The 18,313-nt window shown below is 36.6% G+C and overlaps 1 protein-coding gene across 5 annotated transcripts in view; it reads right to left on the reverse strand.

The window, feature by feature from the left end:
* LOC134536227 (CREB-binding protein) overlaps positions 1-18,313 on the reverse strand; it is an 85,769-nt gene that overhangs the window by 18,251 nt on the left and 49,205 nt on the right. For 4 of the 5 annotated variants that reach the window (XM_063375908.1, XM_063375909.1, XM_063375907.1 and 1 more), the window contains exons 15-23: positions 16,894-17,098; positions 15,093-15,239; positions 13,882-14,171; positions 13,393-13,550; positions 10,684-10,794; positions 9,134-9,268; positions 4,940-5,155; positions 1,734-1,994; positions 273-438 (exon numbers count right to left, since the gene is read on the reverse strand). In XM_063375908.1, coding sequence (XP_063231978.1) covers positions 273-438; positions 1,734-1,994; positions 4,940-5,155; positions 9,134-9,268; positions 10,684-10,794; positions 13,393-13,550; positions 13,882-14,171; positions 15,093-15,239; positions 16,894-17,098 — 1,689 coding nt within the window. The remainder of the gene's footprint in view (positions 1-272; positions 439-1,733; positions 1,995-4,939; positions 5,156-9,133; positions 9,269-10,683; positions 10,795-13,392; positions 13,551-13,881; positions 14,172-15,092; positions 15,240-16,893; positions 17,099-18,313) is intronic. The other variant, XM_063375910.1, reaches the window with a different exon arrangement.

Genomic DNA, 18,313 nt, shown 5'->3' on the forward strand with positions numbered 1-18,313 from the left:
GGAGGACCTTAAATATATTAAGAATATGGTTTAGTGAATACAACTCTGACAACGAAACGATAGCCAAATACAAATCAAACGACCCGACGGCACGTGGCCCGCCATCTTGCCGAACTGTTTATAAACAAAAGCCAAAAGGGGCACAAGTAACACTTCACACAACAAGGACATAAGTCACAAAGTCCGAACAGTAACATATGGGTAAGGTGCTGTGAAAATTCTTTTCATTTCACAAATGAAATGAGAACCAAATGTACTGAGGCACAGCTCACCTTGTAGTCCATCACTATTCTCTCGATGATGCCCTTGTCCAGCATCTTCTTGTACCACTCCTGCAGTCTTTTTGGCTTGGGTATCTTCTGCTCGATGGGGTGGCAGTGGAATATGTAGTCGTCCCCTTCAGACGGCGGGCACGCCCAGATGTGGGCCATGGTGTACCTGCAGGGTGCAAGGCACGCCACACGTCACCACCGCCGGCCACACAACCAGGAGAGATGCCTCGCAGACGCATGAGGCATTATGACGAGACTACGTGCGACAGTGACGAATTTAAGTGAACACTCACTATGCATATGACAAAATAAGTAATACTACTGGGCAAACACAAGTCAAAAGAGGAGATAAGTGAAACCCTGTTGTTACGAACCCATTTATTACAACCCCTTTTTGAGGAACTGTGAAAAATAAAGTGTTGAAAAGTAAAATGTTGAAGGAAATCGGCTGAAAATTTATCAAACCCATTATATACGTCAAAAATACAGTAGTCATTGTAATTTGTAATTATAATAGCAGATTAATGTGCTTGTTAAAAGCGTGTATGTACCGTATGTTGTGGAAAACTGATTAAAAATTTTCAAATAAAACTTCTTGGCTTCATGCATGTTAAATTTATTTTATTTGTTTGTGAATGAGTTCCACTTCGTCTATCTATTTGAACTGAATACTGTATTTGCTCGCGTAAAAGCCCTGCCCACGTATACGCCCCCACCCCTTGTTTTGTAAACATTTTTGAGAAAAAATTTAAAACGTGTTTTTCTGGGTTTATCTGAGGGCAGGGCAGCTTGGCATGCATCAAACAGCAAGCCATGTATCGTGAGCGACGGGAGCTGATTTTGTAATCGGCAGTGATACAGAGACTGGTATTATAGTTTGTCCCTCTCAGTGGGACTGCCGTGAGGCGTGAAAGACGTAGGCAGTTAGTCGTATCTCAAACGACATAAAGATAAAGAAAGCAGGACTCGCGCGCTTGTGTTAATGTGCAGTGTTGTCCGAGAAGAGGGGAAGTGAAGGAGGAAGGGAAGTGGGTGGAGCAGGTACTGGTATTTCTAAGACTCCTTTGTCTGGTTGGCTGGCTAGCTGGCAGGAGGGAGGTTAAGCCACGCCTCTGCCTCTCCCCGCCCCCCCCCCCCCCCTAGGCACTGCCTTTCTCTCCCTCCTGCTGCGTCGCTGCCTACCCCAACCTCCCTCATTAGAACAAAGACGCACGACTTACCAGTCGTTCTGGCAGCTGTTTCATTTGATCAAAATTTAATTGGCGTTTAAATAAGTTGTGGCTGTATTTCATTTTGCTTTTATTAAATGTTAGTTTTTCATACCTGAAAAAAAGAAAAATCTATTTTTCCCTCCAAATTCGCGTATAGGACCCCCTCCCCTTTTTTGGAGTCGAAAATTTGGAAAAAAAGTGGGGACTTTACGCGAGTAAATACGGTATAAAACACTTGTGCAATACTCACCCCAGCTGCTTGACGTAGTCCAGGTAGCCCAGCAGGATCTCGTGGTAGACGGAGGTGCGGAACTGGCGCGGCCGGAAGAAGTGCACAGAGTCGAGGTAGGCGATGTAGACCCGCCTGGTGTTGGGGCAGGGGCACTCCGAGCCGTACTCCTGCACGTGCATGCCGAAGAAGCACACGTCCACGCCGTCCACCTCCTCGAACGCGAACAGGGCCTTCGCGCGGTACGGGAACTGCTCGGGCAGGTCCCCCGAGTCCACGAACCTGCGCGCACGCACGACCACCTTCAGCGAGACTCCACAGGCAGGCGGGAAGAACGAGGAAGATGTATAGCAAAAGAGAAAAAATAAAAGTGGATTTAAAAATGTAAACCTTTTGTATCATTAGCATTACAAGAATGTAAACACGTCACTACGAGGATAAAAAACACTGCCCGTCCATTTAACAAAGCATTAAAAACATCCGAAATAAAAACTAATGCACCAACAAAATAGGTTACTGCAAAAAAAAAAAACAATGAAATCTTAGAACAATAATTTAATTAATTATCAAGGAAAAATGAAAAAGGTTAGACTTTCACGTAATATTTGCCTAATTAGTCAAATACATTGTAAATCATTACTACAAGACTAAAAGTGAGGAAAAAAACAAGAATCCTCACCTAAACTGATTACCAAATTCTTTTCTTTTACTATTTAAGTGGAAATGATCCAGAATTATTCGAATTATAAAGGGACTGTAAAATTCAAACCAACACACCAAATAGGATTGGTTGATAAAATTTAAAAAGCAGTACATATGACTTTAGAAGTGTATGAAAAAAATATTGTTGGGTACTTCATCACACGGAGTGGTGAACCAATATATTTAAATGATAGTATAAAATTCTGAATTCTAACAGTTTCCATGTGTGTCGTAGTCAGCAATATGTCATTTCCTGTTGTTAATTATGTTTATTTTTTTTTACTTGATTAATATTTTTATTATGTTGCTAATTTTAGTTTATAGGTCTAACCATTTATTTTAAGGTACTGGTTAAGAATGATAAAACGATCCTTGATGATTTTATGCACAAACTTTGAAAGACAGTCTGAAAAGGCCTAGAATAGCGGAGATTTAAAACAAAAATGTCAGTTTAATAATTTAAGCATGTATTGTTTAATAAGGTAAATTTTATAGGATCTAACCTTTCTTATTTTAACTAAATCTTCACATGAATAGTCAACTTTCTTGAAATACGTTACACGTGGAGAAAGTACTTCTCAAGACATATATTATTCTATACAAACTTATGCAGCAAATAAGTTTAGACAAGAACTATCATTAATATGTTTGTGAGTATAGAGAAAAATGAAATTCGTATTTTACACAGACAAATACATACAACGCTTTACCCTTAAAATATTATAATATAAATCAGCAAATTTAATCTAAACTTAACTCGTATCACATAAATGTAATATTTAGAATATTAAATTCAATTAACGAAATGCATTCAGCATGAAGTTTTTACAAAAAATGTATGTACTAAGATTAGAATTTTTTTGTCTTGCTCTTTCACGACATTGCTACATTTTCGAACAAGTACAGCGAAACCCCTTATTTACGTTACCGTTATTTACGTTTTCCCGTTATTTGCACTATATTCTTCAGATCCCGTTTGGTTCCCATATAGTCCAATACAATACTTTCCCGCGAATTATGTCTCAAAAATCGAATCAATCCCGCTATTTACGTCACGTAACAACCATAAAAAACCAGAAAATACTGTGGAGCTAGTAGGCAATGAACATTTTAAATAGCAAAATATACATATTTTATAACACGAAAAGTTGCTTTTATTTCTAAACATGTAATAATTTAAGCCTAGGCGTGTTAAAGTACGAGTAATTATAGCAGGAGACAATCTAAAATGCACGAGGGAAAAACGTAAACTCATGAATGTACAAACATGGCTGCTTGTAAGTTCTGATACTGTATTTATGTCACAACTTAGCCGAAATACTGGTACGAGACAAACTTCACAAGATAAAATGAGCTGTGTCTTGGTAACTGTTTTATACGTCTTTTATAATTTGGGAAGTATTGTACAGTTGACGCCATATTTTTTAAACTAACCATTTATTTCTGGGGATCGTAAATAATTAATTATTGGTATCAAGACATCATGATAAACGTAAACTTGAACATGTCACGGCAGCGAGAAAACTGGTGCGTATACCAATAAACTGGTATTAGAACTGGATAAAATTGGTACACGGGAGGTGGAGCTTATATTTTTTTCCGCTAAGCTCGCATCTATTGGTTGGCGGCTGATGGCGTCATGAGTCTGGGCGGAGCATAGAGTGCGCATGCGCCGCCGCGTCGTTACAGCAGCTGACCGAGTACAATGACCTTTCTCCGCGTTTGGCGCGCTATTGACGGTAAATATTCATCAATTTGCGGCCTTTTCTTAAAACATTTTTTACTGTGAGCAATGTGTATGTAGCCCGTATTTGTTATAAACCCTGCCGGTTGCAACTGTATTTATAATTTGGAGAGGCAAATAATCTCCTTGAACAGCCAAAAAAGCAAGCAGAAGAAAATTTCAAATTTATTTTTTAGGAAGTAATCAGAAAAACATTTTGGCTTTCATTCTTTTTTTATTTTTGTCAAATGTGGTAAATTAATAATTGATTAAATACTAAAGTAAAATTTGTTGTTAGTGTGTTTGTACCTGCATTGTAGTATGTGCTATTAAACAAAAGGAAAAAAATTCTAAATAAGGTAAACTGTACTCCTTTTTATACTTTTCCCTTTATTTACATTTTCCCGCTTTTTACACTTTTTTACTTTGTCCCCATGAAAAGTGCAAATAAGGGGTTTTGCTGTACTTGCAGATTTATTTTTTATTGTTCTAAGCGCATCATCCATCAGTCAGAATGTCCCTGTTTTGGTGACATTAAGTATCATAAATCATTCTTGTGACATATGTGGTCAATAATATGCTCTCTTTATGAATAAACAGAATTTAAAAAAAATAATAAAAACAACACAGAACTCTCCTGTTTTAGAATAAAAATTGGCCTAAAAATAAAACCATAATATCTTGTATCTATTGGTAACTCAAAAATAACTTAACGCCAACAGCGAACATTGGTGCACGAGGCACGCGATGTCGAATATTCTTAACTGATATAAAAACGCGAGTACTCCAAGTCAATGCTGACCTGTTGCGCATGCCCGGCTTCACCTCGACGCTCTTCTCCGAGCTGGAGACGACCCTGATGAACACCTCGCCCGCCCCCGCCTCCTTCTTCTTCAGGTAGTTGTTGACACGCGTCTCGATGTACGTGCCCAGCTTCGTGATCTGCAGCCTCTTGGCGTTGAACTTGTTCTCTTTCCTCTTCAGGCCCTTCTTCTTCAAGCAGTGCTCGCAGGTGAACCTGTCGGGCCGACGACACTCTCAACGCTCGCTCTCCCGTCTCGCCAGGCAACACAACCATTCTGAACTACTGGTAGTTGACAAAACTCATCTCAACCAAATGACATCACATACCGATTAATTAGGAATCACAATAATAATCAATTGTCTAAACTTAAAAATTTATCCTCTTAACTTGTCCTCTAAGTCTAGACTTTGTACTATCCATTTTTATGTATATTTTGTGTACAGCTAATGTATTCACTGAGGTTATATAATTATGAAATTAATATTTTCCTAGGTAATGTGTCATGTTATCTTGTCCTTTAGGTATTTATGTCTTTCCTGTTTTCATATTTTGTGAATATCCTGTGCTGTCTCTATTTATTGTGATAGTGTTTGTTTTTACTTGTTTTGTGTCGTACTAGCTTTGTGTCATGCCCACCTCTAAAGTGTCAAGACTGTCGGTGGGCATGTAACAAATTTTAAATAAATAAAAATAAATAACATGTCAAACAGATCACAAAAACCTTTTCTCACACAAAACAAAGCTTACACTGTTATTTCCATCAATGCTATCAAACCAAAGCTGTCAATTCTGAGATCAAAATAAAGACCGATTTTTAAGAAATTAAAGGAACCCCACTAGTAGTAAATATTTTAACCTAGCTTGTTAGCTAACATTTTGTCAATGTCCCCGTTTTCCAGGTTAAGAAGACACCATTCCCATTCCCTTAGATTTTCCTGGTTTCCAGTATTCCCCTGACCGCGGGAACCCTGGGAAGGTGATGTCTCGTCCACCCTCAGGTCGTTACGAGACAGACAAAGGTTGAAGCTATGTTAATACAGCAGAAATGGGATTAACCAATGGGGGAGATCGAGAGTACAGACATTCTCACAAACGATGTCCACCATGTTACATCGGGGTTGGGCCTGCCAGGAATCAAACCCGAATCGCAGGTGGAAGGCCGGGGTTCTGACCACTCGACCACTGTTTCCACAGTACTGTGAATAAAATATTTGTCAATACCCCAGGCACTAACTAAAACTATAGCTGAATGTTCATAATGGAACAGTCTACTAAGGGCAACAAGCAAATCGAGAAATTTCAGAGAAAAGGAACAATTTTAAATATTCACCATCTATTCTAACAGCATTTATTTAGGAGTATTTTGGAGACAGAGAGAGAAAAAAGAGAGAAGAAAAAGAGAGGCGTGCGTACTTATGCACAAACAATATAAGTTTTTCTTCTTTTTTTAAAATTTAAGACACTGAACTATTTTGACATTTAAAGTAACAAAAATTAAATAAATATTCAGTATTCACTATTTAAAAAAAAAGTGTATAAAATTAATTATTTAATTTTCAAATTCTTCAGATGCAAATAAATTATACATACAAAAACATAAACCAACTTATATAAGTACACTTGAAAAAGATCATAAACACTATTTATATAACTAACATTTTAAATTATTTGTAATAGTATTTAATATCAACCACTAAATTTCTGAACGCAACTCAAAAGTAGTTCTGCACCCACCACTTGAGTTTGCTTACGGAGCAGCTACGTCAACTAGTGAATCATTCTATTTGCAGAGCAAAAGGTTAAACTATATTAGACGTCTCAAACTACAGGCCAATATCATTACTTAATGGGTTCTCCAAAATTTTTGAAAAAATTATAGCTAAATTTTTAAATTTTCAACTTAGTAATACTCTCACCAATAATCAACATGGTTTCAGGTCTGGTATGTCTACTACCACTAATCTTCTTACCTTTCTTAATCCTGTATATAATATACATAGTTACTAATAGGGGTCAGGCCGATGCCTGTTACTTCGACTTGGCTAAAGCCTTTGATACTGTAAACCATTCCTTACTTCTTATTAAATTATCCCATTTTGGTCTCTGTGGAAACTATATCAATTGGTTCTCAAGCTACCTATCCAACAGAAGTTTTTTTGTATCGATCAACAATCATAGATCTTCTCAGTATAATGCGTGTTCTGGTGTTCCCCAGGGAGGTACTCTTTCACCTCTTCTCTTTAATATATTTATTAATGACATTACACAAGTACTTTGCTACTCTACTGGAATTCTTTTTGCTGATGACCTAAAAATTAATAAAATTATTTATTCCTTAGAGGATTGTGAATTATTACAAGAAGATATTATTAAAGTTAATAATTGGTGTCTAAGAAACTTGGTCAAACTCAACAAAGATAAAACCAAGGTTATATCGTTCACTAGGAAATACCATCCGATTAAATATTCATACAAATTAGCGAATTCTATCATCTCTCAAGCCCACTACACAAAGGATCTCGGTATCATTCTTGATTCAAAACTATATTTCCATAAACATGTAGATTACATATATTCCTATGCACGAAGAACTCTAGCACTTATAAAATTTATTACTTCTTATGCAACCAACTCAGACTCACTTATCTCTCTTTACATGGCACTTATAAGATCAAAATTAGAATATGGCTCTGTTATCTGGAATGGTATCAACAGATACTGAAAAAATCGAAAGTATTCAAAATAAAGTTATAGATTTAATTATTAGAAAGAACCTCCCACGCCCCAATTGGACACCTCTGGTAGACCGTAGGGCCTATCTTGATGCTCTTTTTGTTCATAATTGTTACATTCATAAATTCAGATGCCCTTATCTTCTTGAAAATACTGCCTTAAGAATTCCTCAATTCAATTCCCGCTTACGCTCTACTCTGTGTACTCTTATTACTAATAATGATATTATTTATAGACTTATAACAAATTACAATAATATATATTTGAATTCCAACAGTGTTTAATTAAATATATTCTGATTTATGTCTGTCATAGCTATATTATTTTTCCTTCAATATCTCTTAACATTTAATAATTTGATTTTACCTGTATTAATTATGTTTGTATTTGTTTTTTATTTTTGTTTATGACCTAGTTGTTATTGTTCTTATTTCTATATATCTTTGTCTTGTTTATGTATTTGTGTTTCTGTGTTGTTATAAGCTTTTTTTTTGTTTTCTGTATTTTGTATTTTTTTTTTTTTCGTGCCCACCATAAAAGTGTTTTAGCTGTCGGTGGGCATGTCACAAATACAAACAAATAAATAAAAATATAATGAAACATATCCGATAAAAACGAAAAAGACTGCATACATTGTTAAAATTCATTAAGTATTAAAGAATAGTTATAATATTATAAAGTTTTATTACTTTTTACATAAGCAAATTCATGGAAATCATTGCCTAACAAATATAGTAAATTTTAATGTTACTTAAAATGAAAATATAGAATACAGTATAGGCATACGAATGAAATAATAAAGCCAATGGACTGAGCTACGTATTTTATAATTTTATAGCAAAACGATAAACAAATAAAATGTATTCTAAATAACTGTTTAAAGCAAAATTTGTATAAGCCAGTAATATATAAATTTAAAAGGTCAAAAACATTTCCACTGCCGTGTTTGAACCATATTCCTAACCATTGAGCTACAAAGCCCAACAGAAGATCGTAAGGAAAAAAAAAAAAAAAATTATAATTATTGCAATATCAGAATCTTTACATTTTTTTTTAAAAATTGAAATTACCAATCCAGGATAGTTTCACTTTCATAAAGTTTCATCTGACACACCAATACGTTTCGTACGTCCCCATAATTTTTTTTTTTTACGAAAGTGACAATATATCGGTTTTGTGTTTATATACGCGAGTCCTATATTTTCCTGTAAAAATTTTTGTTGCATTGTGCGCGCACTTCGTAGAAATTCACTCTAAAGGAGTATAACTACAAAAATTTTTAATCTACATACCTTAAATATTAGATATTAGTTGAACATTTGGAAAAGAGAGGCTTTCTATGAATTTTAAATAATAATAAAAATAATACTGCATGGCGTAGTTTGTACCCGTGAAAGGTTTCATCTCTGTTAATAGTTTTAAGATGATCTATGGGACAGGACCAGCAGGGGGGCTCACCCTTGGGGCCAGATGCTCTCCAGGTGCAGCACGCAGATCTGGTGCAGCTTCCGACCGCAGTCCGTGCACTCCACGAACGGCTCCAGCTCCAGGTGATCGTTCTTCATCTCCTTGAACTGGTCCTTCTTGATGGTGCTGCGGGCGGCAAACACACCGGTCCCCACTCACACAACCCGCTCAGTCCTCGCACACGTGAGACACACTCAAAACTCCACGTCTGGTGGCCGAATCCAGTGACAGAACCTATTTTATTTTTTTGAATGGGCAACAGTGTCCCTTGCGAAGCGTCTCTCGGGAAGACTTCTTTTCACAGGCGAGACAGCCAAAACCTGAAGTTCATGCTTTTATTCCATTTCTTTAATGTAGCTTAACCAAATCAACCGTCCACAATGTTTTAAAGTATTTATAATGTAGCTAACCTAACGTACGATCTGGCATTTGGCTCTCTCGTCTGTGAAAGGAGGCTGCCCAGTGTCTCTCATATTCTCAGTCCTCGGATTATATACTTTGGTACTCTCCACAGACAATGAAGTTTGCCAATCACTAACTTTTTAGTCCTCCGAGCCAGATTCATGTGTATCCAAGGCAAGTGTTTGGTATTTTGTGGATATTCTGTTGAGTGAACACTAATTACAAAATGAACAAACACTAATTTTTCTGAAGTTACAGAAAAATTCTGTAGTTACAAGTGTATTAAAGCTTAATTTTTTACTTACAGTGTTTATATATAAAAAAATCCACAATTCTGAGTACAGATTATGCAAGATTTGACCTTATTGTAAAAAGTAGAAAAACACAGCAAATGTGTGTAATATAACTTATGTAATTTTTATTTGTGGTACATATATTTTTAGTCACAATTATTTAAATATTGATGACACAACAAAAAAAGCACTTAGTTTATTTTGAAACATTCTGGTATAGAAACTAAATTCAAGTGCATTGCCTTAATAAAGCTAACCGTAACATCTTAAGGAATCTTCTCCTAACGGAGGTTGGTAGTCCATGTAGCCAGCTCTGGACGCAATGTTGCAGCACGAAAAAAATTGCTTTGATGTGCTGACGTACCATCTTTACACCGTTAAACGTAATTTGAAACTACATTTCTACAAATAACAATATCGGTTTTGTATCCACAAGTTTGATAAACACCATGTTCGCTGTTTCAACGAAATTTCTTCCAGAGGACCATAAACATAATGAGAGTCTGATTTAGTGAGTACAACTATGGCAACAAAACGATAGCCATGTACATACAAATCAAACGAACGGTACGCATAGCGGCCCGCCATCTTTCGGGACTGTTTACACGACACGCAAAAGGGGGCACAAGTAACACTTCACACAAGTCACAAAAGTCCCAACACACTATATTAAAAACTATGGATTTTAATTGAATGGGGATGGAAATAAAATAATCTAATTCCAATTATGAAAATCAAAACTGGCATTGGAACATCAATACGTATGAGAATAATAAAATCTACACTACATAACAACAAAGCTCTGACGGCTCGACAGAGGGCGGCCGGGAGCACAGAGCCACTCACGTCTGGGGCTGGGTCGGGTCGTCCCCCAGCGTGATGGTGTCGCCCGGGATGTCGTTGAAGCACTTCTGACAGAAGGTGTATCTGCCGGAGAGAACGCCCAGAGTGGTTAGGCTGCGCGGGTCGGGATCGCACAAGGCAGGGCGGGCAGTGCGAGCAGGAAACACACGTGCACCACGGGGGGGGGAAATGGGGGAATGGAAAAGAAAAAAGAAAGAATTAACAAAATTTTCACTCAAAACAACCAAAGCAGAAAAATAAATGTCAGATATGGAGTAAGTCCTGCTTCAACATTGTCTTCCACAAAGTTGTTTAGCATCAGTCAACAAAGCTGCTGTGTAAAAACATTTCTGACTATACAATAACAATAATAACAATAACAATAATAATAATAATAATAATAATAATAATAATAATACAGTGAAACCTCTATTTAACAAATCTCAAGGGACCAAAATTTGTTGTGTTTGTTGTAAAGGGGTTTGTTAAATGGAGGTTTCGCACGATATATTTCTAGTCATCATAAAGCTTCACATAAATGGCTAGACCAGTCTTTCTGACTGTTTTATACGATATGAGGAATTAAACATGAAAAAGTACATAGAATACACTTGTTTATTGGCCAACCATTTGATGCTTGGAAATTATCAATTCCCATCCCCAGTGCTTTCTGGCGTGCCTTTTCTTGTAAAATCGGCCCAGAGACGTTGATGTTAGATGCCCTAGCCTCCATTAGCCAGTCAAAAAGTATATTGTCCAAATCATCATTTTTACATACTTTCACACGTTTTCAATTTGTTCCTACCAGAGAAGCGTTGTTTTCGATCTGTTCCCGGTTGGATAATATGGTATAAAGTGTAAACGCAGGGATGTCGAAACGTTTAGCCATATCACTTTTTTTTCCACCTTCATCAACTGCATTTAAAATTTCTAATTTTATTTTAATGTCAATCTGTCGCCGCTTTTTAGGATTAAAATTCATTTTACAGTAGTACCGTGTTGATTTACATAACTACGTGTGGAAATAAATAAACAACAGTGGAAATAAACAAACAGTGGAAATAAACAAACAACAGTGAAAACTGAAAAAACGGAAATTGTACTCATAGATACCATAGTTAAAAATATTTGCGTGTGCGCATCTTTAACCATAGAAACGCAAAATATACTAGTTGTTCGTCTTGCCAGAGCAACGGTACGGGAGGTTTCCGCCACTAGCGCTAAATGTACCCGCCATTTTGAACAAAGTGTGGAATGTATACATGACGTGTGTTATCCATGATGCTTTGTTTATTTATTGTCTTCCGCGATGGTGTATATTATTTTAAGGTTATACGCACGTATTTTTATGCAGTGAATGTAAAAAAATTAGTGGATGTCTTGTAGGAGATGTTTATTTTTGCGTGTTTTTCAAAAGCGGCAGTTCGTTGTAAAGGGAATTTCGCTATTTCGGAACAAATAAAATTCGGTATTTAGAGGTTAAAAAAGCATTGATCTTATGGAGGTTCGGCGGGACCAAAATTTTATTTCATTGCATGGGGTTTTTCCTTAAATAGAATATTCGTTAATGGAGGTTTTACTGTAATAATAAAAATAACAGCGACAATGACAAAAAAAAGTATGGCCAGAAAACATGTTTGAAGAATTTACTCTGAAATAAAAAAAGTAATGTTTTTATTGCTGGAGGGTGTTCTGGGTGATCCAAAGAGAGATACTGTATATGTGGTAACTCCAAAGAACTTACAGTTTGGTCGTAAGTCTTGTTTAAAGATATTTTTCCAGAGTCAAAAAATTCAAGTTCTTAAATTTTTTTTTGTAGTTTAAATCTTTGATGCCAAGTACTTTATTTTTTAATACAACACATAACAATAACCTCTAGCCTGAGGTCAATAATGACACTACATTATAACCAAGATGTTTCAAGTTTTAAACCTAGGTCAGTAATAGTGTGCACTAGTTATAGTATTATTTATGTATGGTAAGTTAGGTAAATATCTAATCCCCTCCCCATCTCTATTAAATAGCTGGGCTTCAGTGTCGGCAGTTTAATTAATGCCAATTATGTACAAACATAAGATTCTAAATATAACATTTATTTGTAAAGCAAGTTAAAAAATATTTCTGAAAAATCACTATCAGCATTCTATAAACATTCAACAGTTGACAAGCCACCCATGTGAGTTGTGACACTTATTGAATTACCATTTAACGCATAACCTTATTTTGTAAATACGTATGTAAATTAAATTTTATTTTGCTACAAATATAAGAAGTCATCAATATTGAGTGGTGCAATCCAGTTTCAAACCTAAAATCCTCAATCAATCTTCAATCTATTAATCAGGAAATCAATTGGTGAATGACACTTATCAACTGTAAGATGCAGCACATTTTATTGGCTCAAATAGTCACAAAAATATGCATCATATAGTGAGTAAAATCGGTAAAACCAATCAAAACCAATTTTTTTTTTTTTACTTTAGCACTCACAAACTGCATGCATAGTTAACAAATAAAAAACATGTTATTGTCATTAGAGTGCTAAGCTATGAATTTAAGCACTTCATTTAACTACTACCCCCCCCCCCCCCCCCGGGAGGTTTCTTATGACCTACATGACCTACAGTGTAACAACTAGCAATGGCGCATGTCCTCTTCTCCATTGCAAGACAATTAGAGAACGCAGGAAGGAGAAGTGGCAGGGTGGCCCACCTGTTCTGGAAACTGTAGTACTTGGCGTCCCTTGGAATGGTGCACAGCTGCTTGCCGTAGCAGCACAGCACTTGAGGGTTGAACGTGTACTTGCGACCACAGCAATAACCTAACGCTTGCATCACCGGGTCTATTTCCTGCTCAAACACTTCCGACAGCTGCAAAACACACACACACACATCACCATAAAAACAAGTAAAAAAAATTTTGATCAGCATTTTAAAAATATTTAAATAAAACTAATAACAACAACCTGTTTAAATACTGAAATTGCAGAATTTTTCTACCAAAAATACCAGACTTTTACTTTACCCAGAGAGGCGAAAAAGATTCTAAGCATTTGTTCAGAAAATAATATATTTTTTAAAAAAGTAAAAAAAAATAATGTATCCCGCCCAGCACAACTTGTTACTAATTCTAATGAAATGAAAAATAACATTTCCCACAATGCAAGCATGCAAGACACGAGATTGCAATAATGTGGCTTACCTTTGTACAATATCTGTACACCCGGGACGTCTTGCGGTTGTACAGCCACGCATTATCGAACATGAGCCACACGTCATCCACGTACTCCCACGGATCCGAGTATTGACCCGTGTCCAACTTTCGCTTGACGGCGGAGAGATCCATCGGCTTCTTGACTATCTCGAAGTAGTCGGGAATGCCCAGCGCCTGTGGGTCCACCGGCTGGCGGAAGGGAAGAGATTCTGGGTCCTGGCGATACAGCTTCTCCAAGGTCGGCATCAGGGCCTGCCTCAGCTCGTCCGGCTTGAACACTGCCACCCCACACAGTCACAACTAAGGGCTTTACAGGTAACATACTGTCCAGTTTAAACAGTGAGCAGTTCTTAGCTAACCATCAAAGAGCAATACTTTACAGAAAAAAATTTTTTCTTGATAGACCATAACAAAATTGCTATCTAAAGGTTTTTTTTTTAAGTTTATTTTAGTTTTACTGCTTCTATTAAATATCATGATTGTCAATACAATATATCTATTCCAGATAAATTTTCACCAGTATTCACGATTACTGGTCTGTTGTCGGCTTGTTGACAAACGGACGGCGGATGGACGGGTGGAGAACGGAAAGTGACAGATCTTTAAGAGTCCAGCTTAACATGTTTCAAACACTCTACATCATTAGAACCGTCGTTTTCTTTTGTTATTAATATAATTTGAACTAATATATCTATGGAACTACAAGTATTGTCTCCCACCTTCTACCGCATCGCCCGCCCATGCTATTACGCCAATTTCGCTTAGCATTCTTTCTGACTTTTTTTTCCCTTTTTGTTTGGCTCGTAAGGGTTGTAGCGTGATCTTAATAGCCTATAACCTTCCTCAAGAATTGGGTTATGAAATGCAAAAAAGAGTTTTTTAAATCTGACTGGTAGTTCCTGAGATTAGCGCGTTCAAACATACAAAAGGGGAGTTAGTCATGGCGCAAATCGCAGCCATGGCTGGCCAATCCTCGAACAAGCACACGATGCACGCTCCCTTGTCTGCATGGCTTAAACCCAGCACGAAAAGGCGTAAAGGCTTCGGCCTGGGACGCACCTAGAGTCTTCCCTAACCCAGACCCCTCCCAAACAAAATACACTTAGTTTTAGTTAGGTTAGGAAATAAAAAAGAAAAAAAAAAATCAAGCACACAAACTCTTCAGTTATATTATATCAGTATAGCTAATGAGAACTCACAGCACTTCTTCTTCTTGTCCAGGCCGGTGCCGGCGCTGCCCCCCTGGATGGGCTCTGGGATGAGGGGCTTGATGTCGCTGCCCGGGATGCCGTCCCCCATGCCGGACGAGACAGGGGTCATCCGCTCCTCCTTGATGCCCGACTCCTCTGCGAAGCCACCACACGCGTCTCCTTACCGACAGCTTCGCCACAACAGCCGAGTGTCTCAATTATATTTACAAGAGAACCGAGTACCGAGATCCACAACCTCATGAACAAGGGACTCGCTACTGCAATTACAATATATATATATACAGTCAAACCTCTATCTATCGAACTCGCATGTATCGATTGTACGTGTTTATCGTATACTTTCTACGGTCCCGGCAAAATTGCCATACAACTAAGGTTAAAAAAGTCCGCTTGTACCGATGTTCGAATTATCGTTTTGTCCGCATTGATCGTTAAAAATATGTGGTCCCGTCATTATAAATTATAATAGATGATCGTTTAACCATAAAGATTTTGCAGAAATAACCATTTCTTAGAAAGAAACCGTCATAAAAACAGTAATGATAGTATACAGTAGTAAATATCACCTTAAATCTGCAGCCAAGTAATGGAGCACGTAAATATGAAGAAAAGACAAATGAACAACTTACGAAGAAATATGGATGATGTACCATAACTACAGTACAAACCCAATTGTTATCCTAAGATAATTACCATAAAAAGAACTAAAGATTCTTTGTCGATACCATAATTACTAAAGAAGCACGAAAGCTACCACATTTGCACTACAGTTACCGTAACAACCGAGATGTCTATTTACCGTGACGGTGATGTATTTATTTATGACATATTAAAATTAAAGAACATTATTGAAAAAAAAGGATGTTAAATTTTTATATGTACGTTTGGCACATGTTGCGAAGAAATAATGCGATCTGAAATAATGCAGTACTACTACGAAAACTGAAAAGGGTACTCGTGGATTTTTAGGTTATGGCAGTCTCTCTCGTTTTTCAGTAATATCGGCCGAAAATTAACAAGCGTATCGGAAGTCGGCAGAAATGCCGATTCAATTACGTAAATATTGGCAAAATCGGCTTCTTCAGGACAGCTCTACATTTGATGACATGAGTAAACATATTTCAGACTTCAGGATACTGAAAATGACTTTAATTTCCATGTAGATTTATTGTGCTTATGTTTTCTTTTGCAAGTGTAAATTGAATTAAGTAAAATACTTCCATTTTTATTTATTTTTCAACTGATTTAACTTTAATGACAAGTAACTGACATATTTCTGACACTAATTTTGAGGTTAAATATTATTTTTTAAAAATTCTTAAGAGTGAAGTCCACATCTATTGAATGTCCGCATCTACTGAATTTTTTTGTTGGTCCCCTGAAAAACGATAGATAGAGGTTTGACTGTATATATTTCACACATACAAAAATTCCACAAAACATAATATTAACTTTGCGATAAAAAGGCCATTTCCTCATCCTCTGAAATTTACCTGTTATGTACAATAATAATTTTATATTTTCAATAGTGAATGCTGGGACATTAAGAAATTAACATCTTGTGAGAACTTTAAGAAGACTACTGTAAAACCCGATGGACCTATTAAAACTTATTTACTTTTTTAATATTATTTGTCTGTAAATAAATCTAAATTTCTAAGTACCTTGCAAAACTTCTTAACAGGGATTATACTACACTAATATAAAATTATCGAGAGTTATTTAAGTACATAGGATCACTTCCTCGGAGGTTTCACTGGACTAATGAGCGATGACGCTGCAAACAAACCTTTGATCATGTCCGAAGTTGTGCTGCACTCATCCATCGGCTCAGTCTTTATCTCAGTTTTGATTTCACTGTTCATCCCTTTTCCCCCTTCGTGACGGTGGTTCATCTCGCCGTCCTCCCGCTTTATCTCCATCTTGACACCGTCGTGGTCCGGTTCCGTCTTCATGTCCGACTTGCCCCTCGTGGAAGGAGGGGAGTCGTCATCCTGCAAGGAGGAACGTCACTGTTTACTGCGGAGGTCAGCAATGAGTCACTACGTGCACCAAACACGCAGACATTCGCACATAAACTTCGCTACCGGACGAGATAACGTACCAAAGTTCCCACAGTATTGTTCTAGACTTATTTTCCTGGACGTTCCAAGTTTCCCCTGTCTCATGCATCAATTTTGCAAGATAATGTAGGTATATGAAATTGAAATACATAATTAAATAAAATACATAATTAAATACATTTTCACTATACATAAAATGTCAAATTTACTATAAAATCTGTAATGGCACTAAATACAAATTTCAATTAGTGATGGGATTTTCGATACTTCGATACCTCGATACCTTCGATACTTGACGATATCGCAAAGTATCGAGTATCAAAACTGTAAGTTCGATACATTTTTTCGATACCGGAATGCTTGTTCATTTGTATTGAATTAAGTTTTGAGTCGCCATCGTACAAAATACAACTACAGTAGCACCTCGATGATACATTCCCGTTTCATACATTTTCCCGTGTCATACGCCGATTAATTTTGGTCCCGCCGAAAGTACTATATTTACAATGGTTTACTTTCCCGGAACATACACTTATAAAATAATTAATTTCCCGTTTCATACGTTTTTACGAAGCGGAAAAGTCCTAAAATTCACAATTTTTTTTGTTATATTCCTCCTGATAAACTACGTTTTAATGCTTTTATTTTGAAAAAGTTCATTGTTTACCTTTGCAAACGTAGGAAAAAAACTTTATCGCACCATAGATATGGATAGTATCAGGAAGACTGTGCACTTCGATAGTAGCATCTATGGCCAGCACCAAGCGAGACTAGTGGCGCAAACTAGCAATGATTATGAAAATGGTGCACGCGCTTTACCAAGGCACGGAACTCATATTTTGTGCATTCATTAATCTTTGAACTGAATATACCCGTTTGATATTGTTTTCTTACGATCGGATTGTTTTGTTTTTTACGTTTCTCACGTTAATATTTTATTTAAAATTGTTCTGTTGCATTAAGTTGTCTGTAAAACGAAACAAACAAGAAAAAAATTTCTGATTTTCTTTTTATTTACATTTTTCGCGGTAAAAAAAGGTGTACTGGAAAATAAACTGCTAACTCTCTTGAAGATAGTTTGTATTTAGCTTCTATTTTTTTATACTCAAGTATTTAAAGTTGTTTGCAGTTTGTATTTTTGTAATA

The sequence above is a fragment of the Bacillus rossius genome, chromosome 10 (assembly GCF_032445375.1).
Source record: "Bacillus rossius redtenbacheri isolate Brsri chromosome 10, Brsri_v3, whole genome shotgun sequence".
Taxonomy (NCBI): domain Eukaryota; kingdom Metazoa; phylum Arthropoda; class Insecta; order Phasmatodea; family Bacillidae; genus Bacillus; species Bacillus rossius.